The sequence below is a fragment of the Diachasma alloeum genome, unplaced genomic scaffold, assembly GCF_001412515.2.
Source record: "Diachasma alloeum isolate Michigan unplaced genomic scaffold, Dall2.0 Dall_scaffold_01326, whole genome shotgun sequence".
Classification (NCBI taxonomy): Eukaryota; Metazoa; Arthropoda; class Insecta; order Hymenoptera; family Braconidae; genus Diachasma; species Diachasma alloeum.
In genome coordinates, this window is record NW_021681430.1 from 28,238 (window position 1) to 52,510 (window position 24,273).

The 24,273-nt window shown below is 38.7% G+C and overlaps 1 protein-coding gene across 1 annotated transcript; it reads right to left on the reverse strand.

Annotated features, from left to right (window-relative positions):
* Nucleotides 1–5,346: 5,346 nt before the first annotated feature.
* On the reverse strand, nucleotides 5,347–6,582 carry LOC107046354 (putative tyramine receptor 2). The gene has a single exon (XM_015268957.1). The coding sequence runs from the start codon at nucleotides 6,580–6,582 to the stop codon at nucleotides 5,347–5,349; it is 1,236 nt and encodes a 411-aa protein (XP_015124443.1).
* Between the last annotated feature and the right edge of the window lie 17,691 nt (nucleotides 6,583–24,273).

Consider the following 24,273-nt stretch of genomic DNA (forward strand, 5'->3'; position numbering starts at 1 on the left):
AAATGTATCGTCCAATCAATGCACCATAGTTGTATTGTTTGGACTGAAGGATTATATATTTTGCAGACATTTCCGATGAGAACTATCGTTCCTGAGGGGCAGTCGCTCAATTGTAACCTTTATAACTACTCCACTGAGTTGAATCAAACATTGTCAGTACTACAATATTCTTTCATGTGTAATGGCCGAGTCAGGGGACTCACATTTTTCCAAAGAATTGGAAACGCTCGATATGTCCCTCGACTATTTATATATACATATATGTATATATATAATAATCATCAATCGCGTATCGAACGCAATTAATATCTATCCCTCTTTATTGTATTTTTTCAATTATTTCTTACCTTATTAATGATACTCACAACCTTAATACTTGCAATTGATAACGAAGGTAGTTGCGCCCTACCATTTGTGTTAAATTTGTTCCATTCAAATTGGAATATATTCTTCTTTGGTAGTTTTTCTACTTGCATTTATTCCACTTCTTTCGTTCTGCTTCAATTTATCAGTCGAAAAATGGTATACGCAGAACTTGTCTTTGCAACATGCCATGAAATCCGCGATACATTTGACATACTCATTGTAGAATAGCACTGTACATGCAATCTGTTAGGTAGAGATATCCAGGATCGAAAACGACCGCGGATTTTTTCTTTCTCCCGTTTTTTATCTATTTGCTCACTTGGTTCCACTCCCAGAGGGTAAAAATTTTCTTACCATTCATTTTCATTTCTTTCTTTTCTTCACATTCCTCTCAATGAAGAAAAATTATGTTTTTTCTTATTCAACAGTATTACAAAATGTTTGGAGTCCCTGAAATTCTTAGCTGCATATTTTTGACAAATGCAAATATGAATTCTGAAATAAGTGAAAATTTTTGCGATCCAAAGAATGAGCTCACAGTGTTCCCGGCAGAGCTTTTAATCTATTTTCTGGCTTAAATGTTGTTCTCAAATTCAATTCCTTTAAAGGACTCGATTGATTCCCAGTAATTCATAGATATTGCTAAGGCACAGATTATAAACGCATTTGTTATTTTCATATTTGAGTACGAGAGCATTTTCTCAACAATTTTAAGTTTTAGAAGAAATTAGATGAAGTTGGGAGAAAAATGATTGGGAGAAGAATGGTTTGTGTTCAGAAGTAGAAATGTTTTTGTCATTAGACCCGATAAACCACGATGAACCGAGTGCAGCAAGGTTGGAATCACGGTTTGTCGGGCCCAATGACATAAAATATTGTATGTCACACGGTGATAAAAGTATTATCTAACTCATGTGATTATAATCGATGCCTTCGGCTCGGAGCATAAAGTTCCACGCACGAAAAATTTTACCAGAAAAACCTAGTGAATTCGTTAAAAAATTCTATTGGATTTCTATTGAAATGTCCAATACAAAATATTCATTAGATAAAGTCCGTAGAATTCGATTTTTCTATATGACTTATTTTCATTACATATTTTCCATACAATTTCCTCCGCTCAAATTTTCTAATTTTTTTAAATTCTATTTTTTGTTCCTTCTCATGAAGAAAATCAAGCAAAAAACGTGCAAAATTTGAGTCGAGGCAATTCTATAGAAAATATCTGAATAAAATAAATGGGATAAAAAATGAAAGATCATAGAATAATAAATAAATAGAAGTTGTATAGAAAAATCGAATTCTTTTGACTTTTTTGTAGAATATTTTCTATTCACCATTTTAATGGAAGTGGCCAAAAACTAATATAAAGTTCAACAGGAATGCAATAGAATTGTCTAGCGCATTCGCTAGGTATTTCTTTTAAACTTTTTCATTTCTCCAAATATTCCTTGGAGAAACACTGCCGAGGAGAAGTCTTATTTGGTTGCCCGTGGAAATGACGAATATTTCTTAGAGAAACAGAACCTCCATAGAAAATCTGAAAAAAGTGGAGAAATTAAGAAGAAAAAGCCAGGGGATTCTAAACATATTTGTAATCGGCAATTGGATTGCTGTGAGGATAATAACTTTAAAATGTAGGATTTGAAAAAGAATCTTTCTGAAATAAAAAATCAGTAAAGGCACGATAAACCTGTGGCGCAAATTCGAAAATGGCCCATTAGATTGATATTACATAGTAATTTCAAAAACTCCGTGCCGAAGACGTTGGTCCTGCTGTCACAAATTTTTTTTTCACCATGATTCTTCCATAAATCCTTTAATGTAGAGCTATCCTGTTTTCCACAATGTGATCGCACATTATTGACAGGCATTCGAAATTCCCTAACTGGGCATTTCTTTATTTTCTAGAAAATTTCTATAAAACTTCTATTTCTCAGAAAACTATTTTTCCTAAATTCCAAGAACAACCATATCCAATTGTTCCTTGGCACAGTTTCTTTAACAAGAAAATATATTTTCGATTTGAGAAACATTTCCCCTATTTCTGCAAAATAAGAGAATGATTATTTTCTGCTATGCACATCACTACTATTCGTTCAGGTTTATTTTACGTATATGATAAATAGATGGTTCTGGTGACTGAGTGAATAAGTGGAGTGAATAAGTGGAGTGCCGGGAGGAGAGAAAACGAAGAATATGGGCCATTCCGCCAAATATCGGCGGAAATCTGGCCTCAAAATTTTCGACAATTTTTTTTTTGCTTCTTCTGAATTCTTATGTATATAAAGGAAGATTTTTCAACGCGTAAAGCTCCCGCGGCTCAATTAGAAGCCGTCCGCATGATTACGAGTTTTAGACTTGAAATTTTTCGCTCTTATAGAACGTATTAAAAGATGCTAAGAAAAAAAAATCAAAATATAGTTTTTGATTGGAAATTTTCTGAATTTTCCGAAAATGATATTCATTTTCTCCCTTCACCCCTCCTCCACCGTGAAAATCGAAAAAGAAACATCTAAACATCATTTTTGGCAAATTCGCCATTTTTTTTTTCAAATCTGATATTTTATCTCAAAAATTCAGAGAATTTCCGATCAAAATCATATTTGAAACTTGTTCGCTCCTATGATGCTCATCTACAGAAAAATGATTCTAAAAAAGCGAATATTTGAAAGATAATAATATTGTAGGAAGAAGACGATATTTCCATAGACGATGATGATATTATAGAAAATAGAGAATGTTTCCATGAAATATCCTATATCTTGGTTCTATGATATTCATCATTTTTCGAATATTCATTTTTTATCTGTTATTTTTCTTTACTTGAGCATTATAGAAGCGAATAAATTTCAAATATGATTTTGATCGGAAATTTTCTAAATTTTTCAAAAAAAAATATTAGATTTTAAAAAAAATGGCGAATTTGCCAAAAATGACGTTTAAAGGTTTCTTTTTCGATTTTCACGATGGAGGAGGGGTGGGGGGAGAAAATGAACATCATTTCCGGAAAATTCCGAAAATTTCCGATCAAAAACTATGTTTTGATTTTTTTTTCTAAGCATTTCTACGAACGTTCAATTCGATTGAACAATTTTCGCGTAAAATCGTTGAACCTTGCGCAGCCCCTCCAATTAAAAGACGGGACCTTTCCTAGTCGAGAAATCTTTTTTTCTATACACAAGTAGTACAAAGAAGCAAAAAAAAAGTATCGAAAATTTTGAGGCCAGATTTCCGCCGATATTTGGCGGAATGGCCCATATACTCTTTATGTCATTAGGCCCGATAAACCGCGGTTTTCGTGCCCAACGACATAAAATAGCGTATATCACATGGCGATAAAAGCATTATCTGGCAAATGTGATTATAATCCTCGCCTTCGGCTCGGATTATAAAACCACATTTGGCAGATAATACTTTTATCGCCTAATGACATAATATACTATTCTTTCTCGCTCCTTCACGGATGAGATTGTATGGTAGTGTGTTCAACCCGATTTATACGGTGGAAGTGAAGAGGTTTTTCACATCGCTTGTCCCATTTTCATTTTATTTAATCAATATGATTCGATGGTAGTGAAGGGGAGACTTCCTTCGTGTATAGATACCCAGTAGCGCTCGGCTTGAGATGCAGAGCAGTCATCAAAAATTTTCCTCAGCTGATACGTTACTGCGTATTCCCATTAAATACAATTTTTGGAATAAATCTCATAAAACCTACCGAAGAGAATCGTTGGAAAAATTCAATAAAACGAAAAAATGAAAATGTCTGTCAATAGGCAGAGCAATATAGGATTTGTATAAAATTGATTTTTTTGGATGTCATCCGCTGCTGATTCACCAATTTAGGTTCTCGAATTTTCAATCTCGCTAGGATCTCTCAAATCAGTATTGAAAATAACAAAGTTATTAAAATCTGCGCTGCAAGGTGGCTAAAAATTACTCACATTTTTCAGGGACCTCCATTTCACGACAAAGTTATTACCAATGACTGAACAACCTCGTAAACGGGAGAGTATGCATTCATCCTGGAATGTAGATTCAGCGATATAAGGTACATAATTATAACCATTTCTATTAACCATTGTGGCCACTATGATCTAGAAAAAAATTGGAGTGTTGGTCGATTTTTGTAGAAAATTACTTATTCATCAACGCCTTCATAGCGCCGTTGGTTGTATAATTCTCCAATGTACATATAGAACGAAAGACTTCTTATATGTCACTCAATTTTTCCTCGCAACTTGTACTCACCAATGACGATTTTTCCTTTGTGATTATTCCTCATATCACTTGAACTTCGCTATTCATAAAGCATTCTACAATGATACGAAAAACCCCCGCATTAATATCCCCGAATTATATTTTGTATCAACTCTCAACTCGAACCTCTTCCTGTACATGATCCCTCTCCTACAGTGCTCTATTCTAACCTACTATGTTTATGCATCCATTCAATTTGATATACGGACATTATTTCAGCTGAAAACATTTCGCTTCGACGAGCAATGATAGTTCCTCCTGCCCTCCCCACGGCGATTCCAATTACTAACATGAATGAATCAATTAATGATTACGAATAATAACATAGCAAAATGCAGCAATTTCTTGAAACAAAGTGTTAAATCTTGACATGGTGCAAGAAGCTTGGAAACGTTATGAACTGCCGTCATTAAAGAATTTCGTGAGTGTTGATTTCATTATTTTATGTCATAGGTGCCCAGAATCACGCGATTCTAACCTCCCTTCGCTCGGTAGAATCACGCAATTCTAACCTCCCTTCGCTCGGTAGAATCGCGGATTCTGGGCCCTATGACATAAAATAGTATACGAAACTCGTGCGTAATGGTGTTTTTTGACTCGTGGGATTGTAAAACTCGCCTTCGGCTCGTTTTACAACTTCCCACAAGCCAAAAAACCCATTACATACTTGTTGCGTAATATCCTATTCATCGAGGATTTAACCCTCGCATTAGATCTTCAATGAATATGAAGGAGTCTCCTGAAAGCTCGCCTATAATCAAGATTGAAAATTGTGTAGATGAGTGGATTCAACGCACTGTTGATGTAGCCCAGCCAAGTAATGAAATACACAACACCCTCTGAGGGACAGCATGCAGGGCAGAACGGTACGATGACGTACATGAGGAAGAACGGTAGCCAGCACACGACGAAGACGCCCATGATGACTCCGAGAGTTCGGGCGGCCCGCCTTTCCTTAGATAACGAAATCCTCTGTCGTTCCTCTATGAATTGGTAGACTGTTGTAGACGTACCACCACCATTAGTGTCGCTGCTAGCAGATACTCCGTGTCGCCTGGTGTGTTCTTTTTTCTTAACGGGGTCGCTGATAGTGACCTCAGTAACAGCATCATCCTCGACGACAACTAGTGACGGTTTAGCGTGAACACGCATTGTTGATCGTTCATTATGATTAGTTTCACTACTCACAGACTCTTCGGCATCATCCACCTCATTCCTGTGTCGTGTCGAGGTTACAACGCCAAGTCTACTCTGCCTTGCACGCTCACGGAGACGTCTTCGGGTGGCTAAGAAGATCTCGAGGTATACGAGACTCATCAGTAATAGTGGTATGAAAAAAGACCCCAGTGATGAGTATATAACGTAACCTTGACGACGTGTCAGTTGACATGGTGTTCCAGGCTCTATCTCTTCTGGCCAATCGTTCCATCCTGCTAATGGCGGTGAACTTATTGCTCCTGATAAGACCCAAACACCAGCAATTGTACCTAGTACTCGTTTGAGTGTGCGCTTCTGGGCGTAATTTATTGGGTCTGTTATCGCCCAGTAACGATCCAATGCTATTGCACACAGATTCAGAATACTTGCTGTACAACAGAGAACATCACATGTCAACCAAAGCTTACAGAAGTGTATGCCAAAGATCCATTTTCCTAAGAGGAGATACGCAACGTTGAAGGGCATCACAAGAATTGCTACTGCTAAATCTGCAACCGCCAAAGAGACGATGAAAAAGTTTTGAACGATTCGAAGTGGGCGATAGGTGAATACGGAGAGTATCACGAGTGCATTTCCTAGGACTGTCGCTAGGATTAGAAAGCCCAGGGTCAGAGAAGCAGCTGCTGCTTCCCACGGTGGTAATGTTGCACCTGCATCTTCTTCACCACTGCTACATGCATCGTCGTATTCATCAGCTACGGCCATAGTTCCACCGGATTCACCGCTGACGTTCATCCTCGTGCTGCCTTCTAAACATTCATGAGGGTTATTCCATTAGTTTTGAGGACGCTTTAGGGAAATTTTATTAAATTCAAGTGTGTTTATATGAATATGAAGAGGATTCATTTTTTACAACATCATCTAAGTTCATGTTCACGACGTCGTTATCCTCGGTGTAAAAAAGCTCAGTCAATGGATGGATTGGGAATGTACTTTTCCGATGCAGATACAAATCAATTTGAAATTATTTTCGATTGAGGGCCATAAATAGGAAATAAGTAGATTTGAAAACAAATATCACAAAACCTCTTCCTTAGTCAAGAAATTGTTTTAGGACAACTAATGGTGTGAGGGGAAAAAACTGGGAATTGGTACGATGAATCTCAAAAATACAGAATAAGATGAATCTTATCTTGATTATGGAAGGGAACGCGAGGACAAAGCAATGTTGGATAATGTCTGAAAGTTTCTCGTCTGTAATAGATTTCTACATAGCTGGAAGATTTAACTTTCCGCTAGTGATATCGGATGTACCATGAGCATTTTTCAATGACTTTTCATGTCTTTTTTATTGATCAAAGCGGGAATTTTGAGATAAATGTTACTTATCGAACCATCAACTGCTCCTTGATGAAAAGTAAGGTAGAATGATCAATGGGGTAGAATGGAATATATAAAACTTGATTACTCGACAAATACACGTACGGGAAAACTTCGTGGAAGAACCTTGTAAATTCCTAAGAATAGTATATTGTATATCCAGGGCGGAAAGTTAAGACTTTCCGAATATCCCAATATCATATACGAAAATCCTACAGAAATTCTATACGTAATCCGTATAGAAAATTTCTATATGATTTTTTCATATGTAGAGAGGGGGAAAAGTATCAATTTTCCATGCAGGGGTGTGACAAAATTTCATTTCATTTCTACAGAACTTTCTATTAGTTTTTGCCCCATTCTATTGAAAAATTCTGGAGCTCATTTGTACGTATTTTTTTCTGTAAAAATGTACAATGAAAAATTTTCTACAGGCAAAATCAACAGAAATCGATTTTTTTACTACTTATTCAATAGAGAAAATTCCTCAGCTCAAATTTTCTAAATGGCGTTATCTGTTTTTTCTAATAAAAAAATAAATATAACGTAGTAAAAACTGAGGGAGTTTGTGACCATTGAATTATCAAGAGCCAAAAATATTTTTATTTTAAAAACAGAGATTCAAATTAATTAATTTTGAGTCTCGGAGGGAGCACAAGCGAAGGCAAGTAGTCCAGTTCAATTTCCACAATTTTTCATTTATATATTCTCTTTTCGGTTTTTTCCATATCATTAATTTTTCTTTGTGTATTTTTGTCTATAAATATATTCAACTTCTTGTAGACATAGAATTCTACCCTGTATTTTTATTTCTTGGAATTCTGGTTGTCCGCTAGGAGGCAACAATCCTCTTCCCCCTTGTGTATTGAGAGTACGGGTAATGAAGTTCGTTTTCTAGTATTTTGTCGTCAATTGAAATAAAATTGGAATTTGTCTATTTCGCCAATAGAAATATTTGGAAATAGGTTGGCGCCTGAAGGTAAGTCCAGCGTTGGGACGCCTTAAGCCCAGGGCAGTTTGTGACAAACACTTCGGGTGGTTAGAAGTAATTTTCTGAATTTATTTGTTTATCCGAAGATCGTCATAAGTTCATGTTAAAGGAAGTTTTACAGAAAATATTTCCGTAGAAGGCTTTGTAGAGAAGAAGAAATTTTATTCATTTATTTAGTAAAATTGATGCTATTAGATATTTCCAATAGAAGAGAAGCGCATTGAAGGTGCGAAACTATGCAATAAAATCAGCCTTAAACTCAGAATTTTCAGTAAAAGTTCAATAGAAACCCAATGTTGTGGAGAAGTTTTCGACCGAATTGTTAAAATTGTTTCGTAGTAATTGGCCTCTGCGATTATTTGCTGATTCGAGGTGATGAAATTTATGATGTCCAAATGATAAGAATTGATCAAGTCATGAGGATCAAGCCCAATATTTCAACCCCTTTTGCGAGGTCCTCTTCAGGGACATATTCTATTTATTTCTACAAACAAACCAAATCAAACTAGATAATAAACAGTCACAAAAACCTATTATGTACTGAACTGCAAGAATCGTACACCATATTACCTAACAGGTAAGTCCCAACAGATTGCTTCTTACCCCAGACACCAACTCAATACACATCACAGGTTTAACCGAACAAAAATATCAATTTTGAATTGAACTAATTTCCTAAATAAAACCCAAGAAGGAGGCCAATGTTAGACCCACATATCACAGATGCATTAGAGATATTGCACAAATATAAACTTGTTGGTGTCCGATGGAAAGTTACTCAGTGTAAATAGAAAAATTACAAAGTAAATAAATAACCCACTACCTATCATGGTAGGTTCCACTAGTTAATGGGCTAGTTACAATTTAGGGAATAAAGTTCCAATCTTATCGTATAGGTTGACAGCAGGAAAATTCAAAATATTGGAGGTAATCCAAATCACTTCATCAATTTTTATCATTTGAATATCATAAATTTCTTCACCTCGAATCAGCAAATGACCAAAGAGGTCAATAACTACGAAACAGTATAGAAATTCAATAGAATTTCTGCAAGTTTCCCGATAAAGATTAAACAAATAGGGGACAGCGAGCATATGACTGTGTGTCATATGACAGTGTTATACCCCAGATTTGGTCAATTGCGTTATTGTTTAATATGTGGATATACAGAATTGTCAACGTAACACTTGCTAGCGTAACTGGATTATGCTGAACAAATGATGAAATGTAAACAATCATTGTATTATTTAAGAGACGGTTGGGTCTGCACAGATCAGATCTGAATTGAACTCCGACGCCTACAAAAGTCGTAAACTCTTAGTAATCAGTCAGATGTTATAGTAATTATAATCATCTAATAAACTCCTATATTTAAATGCCGACAAACGATTGGTGGGATTTATCCCTTTGAGCCTAAAACCTACTATAATTATAAGTACCCCCCATGCTGGGTACACCATTTGGTGGTAGCGGTGTTCGGATACAAAGGTCAAAGCATTTAAATTTTTAACTCCACGTACTGAGTGTCGTTCGCATTAAATTCTCAAATCTACGTACTGAGCGACGTCTGTATTTGAAGCAAGTCGACATAGGGAACGACGTTGCATTTTTGAGTGTGACTGATCGACGGTGCACTGGTCACGGAACACGCGTCAGCAAATAGTTGAGGGGTCGATGGACTGATCGTTCGAACCTCAGCAGATTGCAGGTTGAAGGTGGGTTACCGTAACATGACTCAGGGATACCTAGGCTATTTGGAGAAGTAGGTACTGCGTGAGCGTACTCGAAAGAATATATATTGAACGAGCTACTTGCAGAAAAGTAGGTATGGTTCAAATATATTTGTAAATGTTGTACGAGCTACTTGCAGAAAAGTAGGCATTGTTCAAGCGGCATAGGCTAATGAATTCTGGCAGGGGAGCTGGACACGTGAGTCGAGATAATTTTCCATTACGTAGATCACAATTGCTTGATTCAATAGTACCAAGAACCGGAGAGCAACTTGCGGGAATATTGCAAGAAGTGCCCTACGGAGCAAGGCAGAATTTGACAGATCAGGATTGGTCTGGGAAAGTATACCACGAGTGAGACAGCAGCGGATGGCTGATGTACTTGGTGATTTGTGAGTGAATCTATGGAGACATTATTCATTCAATTCGATCGATAGTTTATCTGACGTAGACATGATTTCACCTCATGAATTAAGGGACGCCGTCAGTGCTGAGATAGAACGTACGCGGAGAAACTTCCTAAGACAGCACGGAAATAATTACCAAGATGAGAATTTGGGAGATGTGGGTGGATTAGCAAACAACGTACTACCTGAGAGACCAATGAGACACTTGCAAGAAATCGTCAACCGATGAAACGAAGAAATAGGTGCAGCGCGAGAAGCTGAACAGGCCGCAGAAGCAAGGGCCACAGCAGCAGGAAGACGACATGATAAAGGATTACCTGGGTTCATCGGAATTTGCTGTGAATAAAAATTTTTCGTTCAAAGGGGGAGGAATTCAAATTTTCTTAGAATTTTCTAATGAAAAGTGTTGTTTAAAAAAACAGAAAATATTGAGTTCTGCTAGTCAAATTTTGCTTATGAAAATCAATTTGAAGATGGTGTTATATCCGAAGGATTTTCCGTCGGTAATTCCTGAGTTATAAAAATTGAGCTATTGTGTAGATAATGTAAGTTCCTTGGTAAACAATAAAAATAACGTGCGATAAAATGTTTCTTATCGCGGTTTCCCGAATTTTTATGAGGATTTTTTTTGTCCTCACTCTTACCTTATTCTCTTCTTCGAATATAGGGCCCCCAATTTCGTTATAAATTTTCTGCGGGGATCTTTGGAATAATTAAAGCGGTTTTGGAATTATCTTTGCCCTTTAATTGAAATTTTTCCGAATAGATTCTATTTTTACAGCAATTTTACAAGTTACTGACAGTCTGATTTGATTGATTTTTCTAGTTATTGCTAAGTACTAGATTTGAAATTTACAATGGTTTTAAATTTAATTTTACTCACAATCTTGTAGTCGATGCGTTGTTTTCTTAGACAGTTTAAATTATTGTTGAAGATGTTTACTGAGATGTCTCTCTCTCGATTTTACCAAGATTTACAGGTTACAATATTTTCGCAGTCTTTTACAATACTAGTACGACTTGTTTATAAATACACACACTTATACCGTAAGGCATTTGGAGTCGCGAATGTCTTAACTGGTTTATACGCGTAATTTTAGGGCCGAAAATTGGTATCTCTTTTTTTTTGGATACTAGAGAATGTGATATTCTCGCAAATTTTGATGAGGGGTTTTGACCACCCAAATTTCCAATAATCAAATCGACCAACTATCCGGTAGTGATCGTCGGTACGCAGGGGACCACCCTCGAAATTAGATTCACTGATTTCTGTTGGGAGCTATTACGGAGGATTGACTTTTCCCGATTTGATAATGGTCAATTTGAATTATCGATGATCGGAGAACGTATTAGTTTCCCGATTTATCCGCGACTGAATTTTTTAATTATCGATTTTGTGGGAGGAGGGCCTGAGTGCTTTGATTTTCTGGTGGGGGAAAATTTCGGCAGGTGCTGATGCGCGTTGATTGCGACAGGGTGAATATCTCGCTGTTGGAAATTTTAGTAAAGAATTTTTGGTATAGCAGAAAGTAGCCTGAAATGTCTTTTATTTTATTTTATTGTGTTGGAATTAGTCTTAATTTTTCTGTAAATTTTTATGTTTGTTTCTGACTTGGGGGTTGTTTTGGGGTTGATGATTTTAGGGGTTGTTATTGCTTGCTGGAAGGGTCTCGGTCAGCTGGCCAACTTTTATGAATAACATTTTTCAAATGGGTGCGTTGTTTAAAAGTTATGCCAATTGCTATGTTACTATTGTTTATTTAACTAGCTCCGTGGTTTTTTAGCCAAATTTGCAGATTGCTGGCTTGTTTTCTTATGGTGAGCTCCGTGGTTTTTTAGCCGAATTTGCAGATTGTTGGCTTGTTTTCTTATGGGGCGCTTATGGTGCGGTATTTTGGTATTATTTATTGGAAGAGGTTGAAAATTTTGGGGGAATTTGTTAATAACAATTGTAAATATTGTCCGATTTTGTTGAGGGCTTAAACTCTTTGGTTTGTTTGTCCGCTCGTTTTTTGTTACGGAAGTTTTTGCGTAGACCCATTATTTTAGGATTTAGCAAAAATAGTTTATGTGGGAAAGTTGGGCCCCTCCTAAATTTATTTGTTAATAACTTTTGCAATTTTTGGCGTTTTTCTTTAACGATATGTCGGAAGTTTCGTCGTGCTAAACGAATCTTTTGGTGTATTTAGATTATATTAGAACTTCGATTTTGTATTTTAGTTTTGAGGGAAACGGTTTTAATTATGTAAGGTAGTGGGGGTTCTTTTTCAAGTTGGTCCGAATAGGGTGATTGAAGGCTCAAAATTTTCGTCTCATCAAGGGGAATAATTTTGGTTCTTGGCACTTCATTAGTTGACCGGTTGTTTAATTATTATGAAGGTTTAAAGGGTTTTTTTATTGGAAATAATTTGAACATAACACCCCCCGCTTCAAGAAGGATTTAAATGAAACCTTTCTGGGAGTTAGTATGTTCTGGAATTATTGTCGGAATTTAACTGGGTAGTTCCGTAAACGGCCGGCAGTTTCTTGAGGGCAGCTCCTTACGTGTGGCTCCCTTTGGTGTCGGTAATTAGTACTGCCCATGCGCGGCGGATTATCGGTCTATATTAATCGATTTGATTCGAAATTTGCGCCATTCCGCGCGTGTGTGCATTTACAAAATATTTACAAAAATCGTTATTTATTTATTAAAATTTTCTTTCATTTTCTTTGGTGAAATTTCTCCCTTATTACGGTTATTTGTAAGGGTTTGCTTTATGCTGTTCTGGGTACATCATTTAAAAATTGTTGAATTTGCAATATTGCTTTTCTGTTGTGTGACAGGCGTGCAGTTGAGGTGAGCAAATTTTTGATTGATTTATCAATTTAATTTTAGGTTTTAGGAGTGATAGTGTTTTGCTCATCCGGTTAGTGTTCGTGCCCCTGGCGAGTAAGGAGACCCGTAGTAGCCACCTAATTAGGTGGCTGTTAGGTGGCTAATCGGGGCACTTTTTTTCGTTTAAAAAAGGGTAAATGATAAGTGAAACAATTATGGATGTTAATCTAGGAATTATTAATGAATTTTAGTACCTTTAATGACATTAATTCCTATTAATTAAGGAAAATAACTGTTTGCATATTGAAGGGGAAAATAAGTCAGTAGGGGGAATGCCGCCGGATGGCGTCAGTGTCGACTTCTCGTCCGTGCCGATCAAGTTGGCAACAGTGGCGGGAGAAATATTTTGCAAAAATGGTAAAAGGACGTTCTCATATAATTGATTATCAAATCGTTCTTTTTGGAATTTTTTTATTGGTTTAATTCTGTATTGACTCAATTGCCCTCCGTGAAAACTGTTATGGCACATAGATATACAGGAGGAGAATGCTCCGGGTCAAATAGGGGCCAAGAGGGTCATCAAATAATTGCATAAATGAAAGAATCGAATCTAAAAAATTTCAATTTTGCGGGAAGTGGGGGGAAGGGCATGTATGCGGGGCATTGAAATTTTTACACGAGGTGGGGAGAGGGTTGCAGAATCTATTTGAGAATGCGTTGTTTGAAATGTCGCTGAAACTGGCGAACGATTCTGGTGAAAGATAGGCACGACTTTTGGCGCGAACTGTACTCTAGGCGCACTGAGTGCAGGGGCCCTTTTTTTCAAATAATATGTTAAATTATTTTGAAAAAAGGAATGAAATTTATTTTCTAAACAATTATCTTTTTTATGCATTGATGTTCGATCTAAAAAATTAATTAGTTCAATAAATGAATTAATTTATTCACCCGCTCGGTTTTTTTATCTGTGGAAAATAGACGTATGCATCCGGAGGGATGAAAATCTAGGGGGGCGAAGGGGAGGGGTCTGAGATTACATTTTTATAAAATTTACCCCTCCAGAAACATGCACTGATTTTTCATAATTTTTTAAACAATGAATTTCGGGGAAAATACATGAGTATGCGGTTTCTCCGGGGGGTTGAAGACAGCCGCATGTATCAGGATGGGTGAAAATTTAGGGGAGTAAGTTGGAGGGGTCTGGTATTAAATTTTTATAAAATTCACTCTTCCGGAAACATGCGCTGATTTTTTATAATTTTTTAAACAATGAATTTCGGGGAAAATACATGAGTATGCGGGTTCTCCGGGAGGTTTGTATCAAATCGCTAGAATACCGCATTAAATTTGAATTCCTTGAAGTTGTAAATTCCAAGGATCTGACCTCTACAGAACGATTATTGCGATTTGTACTGCACGCCGAATTTATTCTTGTGCAGTTGATTAATAAGTGAGAGGAATTGAACGGAAAAGTGTTAGGTTGTGCGGAGACTTGGAAATGATGGAGATGATGGAGACTTGGAAATAATCACTCACGCACTAATAATTTCACTTCGCTATATTTTACACATTTGAGAGTAAAATTCGGAAATAGATGCTTGAGATGTCTCTGTTCTAAGAGATGACTTAATACTACTTTACAAAAATTGAATTTGGAGACGAATTGCAAATGCGACAGTTGGAAGGGATGAAGAATTATGGAAGGAGAAGTTCCGACATCTCAATGTGCTAATGATTGGTGGAAAATTCGTCAGGATGGGAGGGACTGTGTTCTGATAGGAGAATGGTGGTGGAAAAATCGGCAGGTCATAAAGAGATGGGTAGGGCACCGTTGGCGCCTGTGGGGCGTTTTCCCCAATTGCGGGGGTCCTGGAAGGAAAGTACCTCAGGATTCACGAGGGTTGAGTACAATAAGGGAAAGGAAGTGATAATTGCACTGGAAGAACATGGGTTATTCGATGCTATAAACAGTTCAAGATATAAAATTTCGTCTAAGGGACAGGACAGTCTTGTAGCGATGAGGAAAAATGGAAAATGTCCTTTACAAGTTGAGAAAATAAAACGATTCAAATTCTAAAGAGAAATGCAGTGAAAGGTTCGAATGAGCAATATTCTGGAAATGTTTGGTTGGATTTTAGGTTTTTATGATTCTCTGAACGACGCGACTGAAAGTCTTAAAAATTCTGTAAAATGAGTGGGGAAAAAATACTTAAAGTGTGAATGTACATTGCTAGAAACAAATTAAAAAAAAAAATACTCTAATTATTTCACGTACTTGACATGCAACAGGGTTGAAGACACCCGCATATATCCGCAGCGATGAAAATGTAGGGAGGTGAGGGGGAGGGATTTGAGACTACATTGTTATAAAATTTACCCCTCCCGAAACATGCGCTAATTTTCCATAGTAAAAAAAAAATTTCGGGAAAATACATGAGTATGTTGCTTCTCTGGGGGGATTGAAGATAGCCGCATGTATCCGGAAGGGTGAAAATTTAGGGGGTTAACCGGGAGGGGTCACAAATTTCATTTTTACAAGAGTCATTCCTTCGGAAGCAAGTTGGGATTTTTTATCATTTTTTGAACAATCGATATCGGGAAAAATACAAGATAATGGGGTTTTCACAGGGGGTTCAGATGGGAATGAAAGTAACTCAAGAAGATTTATTTCTCAACCTCCCGGAGAAACAACATACTCATGTATTTTCCCCGAAATTCATTTTTTAAGAAATAAAAAATCAGCGCATGTTTCCGGAGGAGTAAATTTTATAACAATGTAGTCTGAGCCCCCTCCCCCTCACCCCCCCTAAGTTTCGCCCCTCTGGATACATGCGGCTGTCTTCAACCCCTCGAAGAACCCGCATACTTATGTATTTCCACCGAAATTCATTGTTTAAAAAATTATAAAACATCAGTACATATTTCCGGAGGGGTAAATTTGATAAAAATGTAATCTCAGACCCCTCCCCCTCACTCTCCTAAATTTTCATCCCTTTGGATCCATGCGTCTATTTTCCACAAATAAAAAAACTGAGCGGGTGAATAAATTAATTAATTTATTGAATTAATCAATTTTTTAGTTCGAAAATCAATGCATAAAAAAGATGATTGTTCAGAAAATAAATTTCAATCGTTTTTTCAACATAATTTAAAATATTATTTTAAAAAAAGGGTCCCTGCACTCAGTATGCCTAGAGTACACTCGTGCCTATCTTTCACCAGAATCGTTCGCCAGTTTCAGCGTCATTTCAAACAACGCATGCTGACGGCAATGGGGGGGGGGGGTTGCTCAACTAGATTCTGCAACCCTCTCCCCACCTCGTGTAAAAATTTCAATCCCCCGCATACATGCCTCCCCCTCCCTCTCCGCACCCCCTAAAATTGCAACTTTCGACATTCTATTGTTTATTTGAGCAACGCAAGTAAATGGAACTGTGTGTGTTGTTCATATAGATTCTGCAACTCCTCCCCCCCCCCCTCANTTTCAACATAATTTAAAACATGTATATTGTTTATATAGATTCTGCAACCCCCCCCCCCCCCCCCCCGTCAACGGGTGAACATCTCAACTCTCCGTATACATGCCCTTCCCCCCACTCCCCACAAAGTTAGAATTTTTTACATTCGATTCTTTTATTTATCTAATTATTTGATGATCCTCTTGGCCCCTATTTGATACGGAGCATTCTCCTCCTCTATATCTATTTGCCATAACAGTTTTCATGGAAGGAAATTGGGTCAATACAGAATTAAACCAATAAAAAAAAATTCAAAATGAACCATTTGGATAATCAATTATATGAGAACGTCCTTTTACCATTTTCGAAAAATATTTCTCCCGCCACTGCTGCCGACTTGATCGGCCTGGACGAGAAGTCGATACTGCCGCCGTCCGGCGCCATTTCCCCTACTGACTTATTTTCCCCTTCAATACGCAAACAGTTATTTTCCTTAATTAATGGAAATTAATAAAGTAGTGTATATATTTTTTTTTTTCTACACCTCTCACCTTTCTTTGTTTTTTTTGTTTCAGAAATGGCGCCTATATTAGGTATTCCATGTGAACTCACTCAGGTCAAAACCCTCACCATCGCCAATCATATTGCCGATTTTTCTTGTGGTTGTATATGAAAAAATATGACTTGTCAAATTTTTTCAGATTTTTTGAGGTATCCTGTGGGCAGCCATGTTTTTTTGCATGTGTTATCTTCAAATGCCTGTAACTTCCGTAAAAATCAATCGATTTGAGTTTTTTTTTTACAAAATGTACGTCTTCGAGCACACTTTCCATATAAAAATAAGCCAATTTTTTTCAATTCATACACCAAAAAATTTTGTTTTGGTCCAATGTATTCACTGAAATTTTTTGAAAAATATAAAAACGCTCCAACTTTGTAAAGGACTCGTTTTTTGAAGTTTTTTGAGGTTTTTCTGAGGAAATCGATGGAAGAACGAATTGAAAAAAAATGACATATTTTTATATGGAAAGTGTGTTCAAAGACGCACATTTTGTAAAAAAAAACTCAAATAGGTTGATTTTTACGGAAGTTACAGGCATTTAAAGATAAAACTTGCAAAAAAACATGGCTGTTCACAGGATGCCTCAAAAAATCTGAAAAAATTTGAGAAGTCATATTTTTCCANAATTTTTCTATATACAACCACAGGAAAAATCGGCAATATGATTGGCTATGGTGAGGGTTTTGACCTGGGTGAGTTCACATGGAATACCCCGTATATATTTGGAATGAGTAGTATTTGTTATTTTGTAGTTTTTAGTTTTCGATGTGATTCAAATTTTTTTTTTTAATATAGAGGATTTGTATAAACTTGGCTTGTTGTGTTCATGTTAATTTTATTTTCCCTCTCGCTCCGTGGGTCAGACCTCGGTCCTCGGAATCTGTTAGGGTTGCAATTTGATTAATTTTCTGCCACGGGAGCGGGGGGGCTGAGGAATTCCGAATTATTTTCGTTCGACTTATTCGTTCCGTTTTCGTGATTTGGTGAGTCATATCAATTTGGAGAAATGTGTTTTTCGAGGAGGTCAGGGGACGGGGTGGAATGGTTTTTCGGTTTTGAACCCTATAGCACGGAGGGGGGGGGGATGGGATCGGCTTCAAAGACTTCCCGTGGAGGCTCTTTCTGCTATGCCGAATATCGGCGGGAGTGTGTACTGGGCCGGGCTTAAGAGGCCTGGCGTTCAATTTCTCCAAGGTTTCTGCTGCTGTAGCTCGTGTGAAGCGTATGGCTTTGATATCTCCGGATGCGGACGCGTGGAGGCTGACGAAGGGTGCTCTCGGAGGGGATCATCGGTGGCGATTGTCAGTACTCAACCTGGGTGGCCACGACTCCTTAAGGGGTGACTACTTCCGATGTGTCAGCGTGGTTCTGTTGGCACATGGTCTGTGTGCTGATGAGCTTCGGGTGTTCTGGGAGCTCTTTGTTCTTCGTGACATTGTTAGTGTAAGTAGTAACCGATATTGTTAAGGTGGGGTGATTTCAAGACTTTTTGTTCCTTTTCCCTTTCTTTTTTTGTATTTTCCAGCGGCAGTCCTTGTCCTTTTCTCTTACGGTGCTGTTGTTGCTTTCTGAGAGCTTGGAGATTCCTGAGTCCTGGGAGTTGGGAGTTTTTTTGCAAGGAGAAGTTGAGGGGAGTGTGGATGGAAATTTTAGTTTCTGAACATTAATTAAGGTCTTTCAGATTCCGAAGGCCGAAATGTGCTCCACGAAGACGACCAATCGGGGACCGGTTGTTCGGCTATTTACAGCGAGGAGAAATTTCAAATTTATAATTTCTTCCATTTAAAATTTATTTTCTTAAATCAACTCTCACTTTGATCTTTTGAACTGGCTCTATTCTTATCCTATTTTATCTGGTGTTTCCGAAATTTTTCCTATTTTCTATTTTCTATTCGCTAGGGGAGAAATTTCACTTATTAGAATTTTTGGATTAAAGGTAATTATTCCTTTTTATTATTTTATACCTATTTGTTATCCCGTTTTATATGTTTTTCTGAAGTTTCCTTATCTAATACCCCATTGAGTAACCCATGTGTCTGTGAGTGACTTCTTAAACCTAGTGTGTCTTCTGTTTATGTGTTACTGGCGTAAGAATATCCTTTTATTTCTACTCTTTTGATATCTTAAGTGTTTAACTCATGTCAATTTCAATTTCGATTAACGTTTTGAAGGATTTTCCTACCTCGGTTTCTAATTCTTTATTGCGATTTTAGGTAACTTATCGGTACGATGGTAATCGGAAGCCTTCGTCTTCAGCTTGAGGCGCTGGTGTCGGTTTTGGCGGTGGTGGTAGTAAGAGCGCTGGTCTGGTTGGTATGGCGGGTGGAACCGGCGTGGATTTGACCATGTCTTCCTGAGGATTGAAGATGATTGTTGGAGAGTTGACCTCTTTTCGCCGTTGGTCAGAGGACGTTTGACGCTTGATGGAGCATGATTTGGTGACGCTAGCGCACTGACCTCTGCAGGCGTACGCTATCAGGATCGCGATGATAAGCAGAGTGGACGTACCAATGGACCCGGTGATACCCATATGGATGGCGCTAGCCTGATATTCGTCGATCTTATGGTTTGTAATCAGGTCGAGGGCATGTTGAAATGCATGTAAATCCGTAGCCTCAGTGTTATTTGGCAGAGGGTCTAATTTTATTGTTTTTAACAAGTTCGGCAGCTCGACTTCGTTGACCAGCTTGGGTGACAACAGATTAAAATTTAGTGGCGGCACGTGAAGATCAGGGAACCGGGACTCAGCGGTGCCGGTATTTCTTAATACGTTCGCGGATGTCTCTGCCTCGCAATCGGAGTTAAGATGCAAAATTCTTGTTTTCTCGATGGTGGACGTGTAACTTACCGTCCCCTTGTATACCACATTCAGCGTAGTTTTTTCTGCCGTGGAAAATAGCCACGTGTGATACTCCTGTAGACTCGTTCATTGAGTTTTATGCGCGCGAAGGCTTTTGATGTCACAAGTCTTCATAGCTTCCATTTACGGAGAGAAAATTACACGACAATCTCGTTGAAGGTCTCGCCAAAAATTAGTGTGCTACCCACCAACGCGGGGACGTGTCAGGGGGTACGCTGGTAATCGAAATGTAAGACTCCTATAATTCGGGGGAACAAGTTAAAAAATAGTAGGCGCGCAACACAAAGTCGTGCGCTCGGGGATCCAAAAATTAGTGTGCCAATCCACTAAACGCCATACGATAGTCTACGTGCATATGAGGCTCATTCATTCTTCAAAGCACAGAGGTCACCACTTAGTAAAGAAGCACAGGCGAAAATTCAGTGAGTGGCACACTAAAATTTGGAGAGCGGCCCCCCAGTTTTTCGTCTTTAGTTCCATAAAAATGCGATTCCTTAGACTAGTTTCTAATGAGCGGAAAAAAGTGGGGTGCAGGACACAAAATTTTGGAGAGAGTAATTCTGATTTGTGTAGAGTGTTCTCTATTTATTTGTGCCCCATTCGGTACGGCCCATGCATTAGTGGAAAGGGACACTAATTTTCGAGAGATTTTTTCTCCGTGTGGATGGATTTGTTAGGAGATCAATTTCACAGCAGCGGGAGTCATGTTGATTCTCGAAGGCGTGGATAGGGCATAGGTGCAAGGACTTCAAGGGCACACATTGTTGATAATAAATGTGATCCGCCCCGAAATAGTGTTGATGGTCCAGTGTGACCACTATGTACTCCGTAGATGGTTGGATGAAGACTGATGCGGTTTGATTTCTTGTCATGCTCTGGGGCATGCGGTAGGTGATCATTCGATACATTTTCATGATCGTTTTGGCCATGAATGGAATGGTGATTGCGGCGATGAATTTTCCTTGAGAGTGGAGCAGATGTATTGTAGAAATTTTGGTGAGGAGGCCCAAGTTTGGAGTTTCTGTATCGATCGGGATCTCTAAAGATGGTTCATGTTTGCGGATATCCTTAATGGCGTCTGTTAGTTGTTGACGCGTGAGCAAGTAGGGGCTGATTCGCCCGTGTTTAGCTTTTTCGATAGCTTTGCAGACTTTCTTGAGGGTGTTGACGTAGTATCTGGACATTTCTAGTCCTTCGATATCAATTTGCATGACCACGTACATGTATTCCATTTTAGTTAGCCTGTCGGAAAGAAACTTGAACTTTTGGGTGAGTTGTTCGGCATCTTCCTTCAGAAGACGAATGTGATTTTGCGTGTGGTTGAGTTGCTCCAGGTTGGCTTCGATTTCGGATTGTAGGATATGCATAGCATTGCTTACGATTTTCCCTAGTGTAGATGTATCTTCGTAGACCCTTTTGACCTGTTCGGCTAGCCAGCGATGTTGGGTGTAGTCTGGTACTCCAACTATTGGGTCGAAAATTGTACCAAGGAACCCGGAGATCGGTTCACTGTCGCTGGTGGGGTTATCTTCGATGTCACGGCGTCTTCTGGAGGTTTGTTAACTGGGTAGATTCTCTTGTAGTAGGTCTTGGATGTGATTCTGCAGTGTTTTGGCTACTTTTTTGAGATTCTTCTGTGTCATTGTCCGAAGTGCTTGGGAGCAGACGATGTTTCCATTGGTGTTATTCTTTCAGTGTTCTCGGAGGAGGCTGAATCTCTGCCAGCCCATTGTATGGGATTCGACGACAGTTCGAACGTCGATAGCGACGGAAATGGTCCAAGATTGTGCAGCCATTTTGATGGTGTCCATGGTCTCGTAGTAAATTCCTGGGTTGTGTGTGAGAGGATGAATCTCGAAAGGAGGTTATTGTGCTTCCACGTGGATGACCAGTAGTAAGGCTGACCAGTAATGGCCAGGATTTTCCAGATTGAGTTCGTCGAGGTACTTGGGGTCAATTTGTTCGATTTCTGCTGTTGGCGACCCTTCACTTCCTTGTAGATTTTTGAGCAGATTTTCGCTAGACGGTCGGCTTGTTCGTTTCTATAGAACCCTTGGTGTCCTCGGATGTACTGGAAGATGACGTCTGTCTCTTCCATGTACTGGTCTAGTACCTTGAATAACTCCTGTTTACTACGGGTTTATTTTTCGCGTTTAACCACCCGTTTTGTTTCCATTTGCCCATATGTTGGAGTACGCAGTCAATAAGATATTGAGAATCGGTTATTATTCTCAGCTTCGGTACATCTTTTTCTTTGCAGATTTTAATTGGTTCGATTGCGGCAAGGTTTTCAGCAACCATGTTCGTGGCTCTGGCTTCCTTCAGTGTTTTGGAGGTATTCCAAGGATGGTTGTCACCAAACTAGATGCCTATTCTGGCAATGCCGTTAGCGCAACCGTTAAGGATGCATAACCCTTCCACGTAGACATTCACTTGTCCGCCTTGAGTGAATTCTAGGCCCGAGTGAGGGAAAGCATTGACTTTTTGCTCCATTAGTTACCTAGAGACAGAAGAGAGGATTTTTGTCGGACATCTATGAGTTCTCAGTATTAGTAATTATGTTTTGATGATTTAGGAATAGGCTGAAAAAATGTCCTGATTAGTCAGGGCACTCTTTCAGCTTATTTGGGTGCTTCATGAACCTTGTACCCTCGAACGTCTCCAATATTATGTCACCTCTGATCGTCGTGTCTACGAGTTCAAAAGGTCCGATGTATTGATCGTCAAATTTGTCTGTCCGCAGTTCTTTTAGGATATACATCAAATCTCCGGGCTTAAAATCTACCGGCTTAGCGTCTCGGTCATAGTATTCTTTTCATTTTTCTTTGGCTCTGATCAAATTTTCCACCGCCATTAATTCGATGTTATCTAAATGGGTGACTAGGTCGATCAGATAGTCTTCGTATGAATCGATTTCAGGAAGTTCATGTATTGCAGAGGATACGCGTGCTCTTTTTCCATATAGAAGTTCGAAAGGGGTGAAGTTTGTCGCGCTATGGACCGTGGTGTTGTACGAGAATATCGCGAAGGGAAGAAGGTTATCCCAACTTCTATTTTCTTTACAGAGGGTTTTCCGATACTCGACTAGGACGTGATAACTTCGTTCTGAAGCTCCATTCCTCTGTGGTGGGTATCCTGAAGTTGTTATATACTCGACTCTCAGGATTCTTGCCATGTGATGAGTTTACTGGTGAAATTTGTTCCTCTGTCTGTAAGGATAATATTAGAGCAGCCATAAATGGCTACGTAAAAGTCCAGCAGTGCAATAGCGACTCCAATGGCGGTAGCGTTTGGCATAGGGATGGCGGTACAGTGCTTTCAGAAGTTATCCTGGATGGTGAAGGTGTAAATGTTTCCGGAGGGCGTCCTAGGGAGAGGTCCCACGATGTCCAGTGAGATTTTCTCGAAGCAGCTTGTCCGACTATCGGTTTTTTGCATCGGTTGTTTGGTTTTGAAGCGCCTGAGTTTTGTTAAGTGGGCAATTTTGCATTTCCTGATGTAGTTTTCGATATCAGCTTTCATTCCCGGCTAATAGCAGCGACCTCTCATTCGTAAATACGTTTTGACTATTCCTTTGTGGCCTGCCATGAGTGAGTTATGATTTTCTTTTGTAATCTCCGGGCGAAGAGCTGGATCGAGCATTTGTATATTACCTCTGCATAAGGTAATGACAATGTCGCTTCCATTAAACTCTTTTTTCAGGGATAAATGAAGATTTTCTATGCCTTTTAGTTCATTGTCGGTCTCGGCCATACGGAGAGATGTGACTTGATCAACCTCGAGGGTGTAGTGCAGATTGTGGAGACACAATTTTAACTTTGATGGTTTTACTGAGTCGTATTGTGTTCATTTAACGATTACCAGGAAGGTATTGAACTTGCCCCTCTTTTGTACCAGGATTTGACCTAGTTTCGGTTCTGATTTTAGTAGAGTTTCTTGGTCCATGTAGCCCAGATCTTCTAAAAGTCTCCCAGATGCGCTATTAGGGATGAGATCAACTGACGTGAAATGAACTATATGATATTTTCCGAAGGTCAGAAAATCTCTATTGTACTTTAGATATTCACTTTGCAGGACGATGTCGTCCCCTAGTGGAATGGGGGCTTCAAACTTATCATAGAGCTTTTTCTCGATTTGGGACTCATCGTCAGGTATACCTGGGTTTCTGGTTATCATCTTCGTTCTCGCCCTCTTCCTCTGCTTCTAACTCTTCGTCTTTTTCATTGGTCACTTCTTTGGTGGGAAGTTGGTCTACCCATTCGGGGTCCTGTTCCCACGAATAA

Bases quoted from the DNA above. Each gene is read 5' to 3' on its own strand.
- LOC107046354 (XM_015268957.1), bottom strand. From the start codon at position 6,582: ATGAACGTCAGCGGTGAATCCGGTGGAACTATGGCCGTAGCTGATGAA.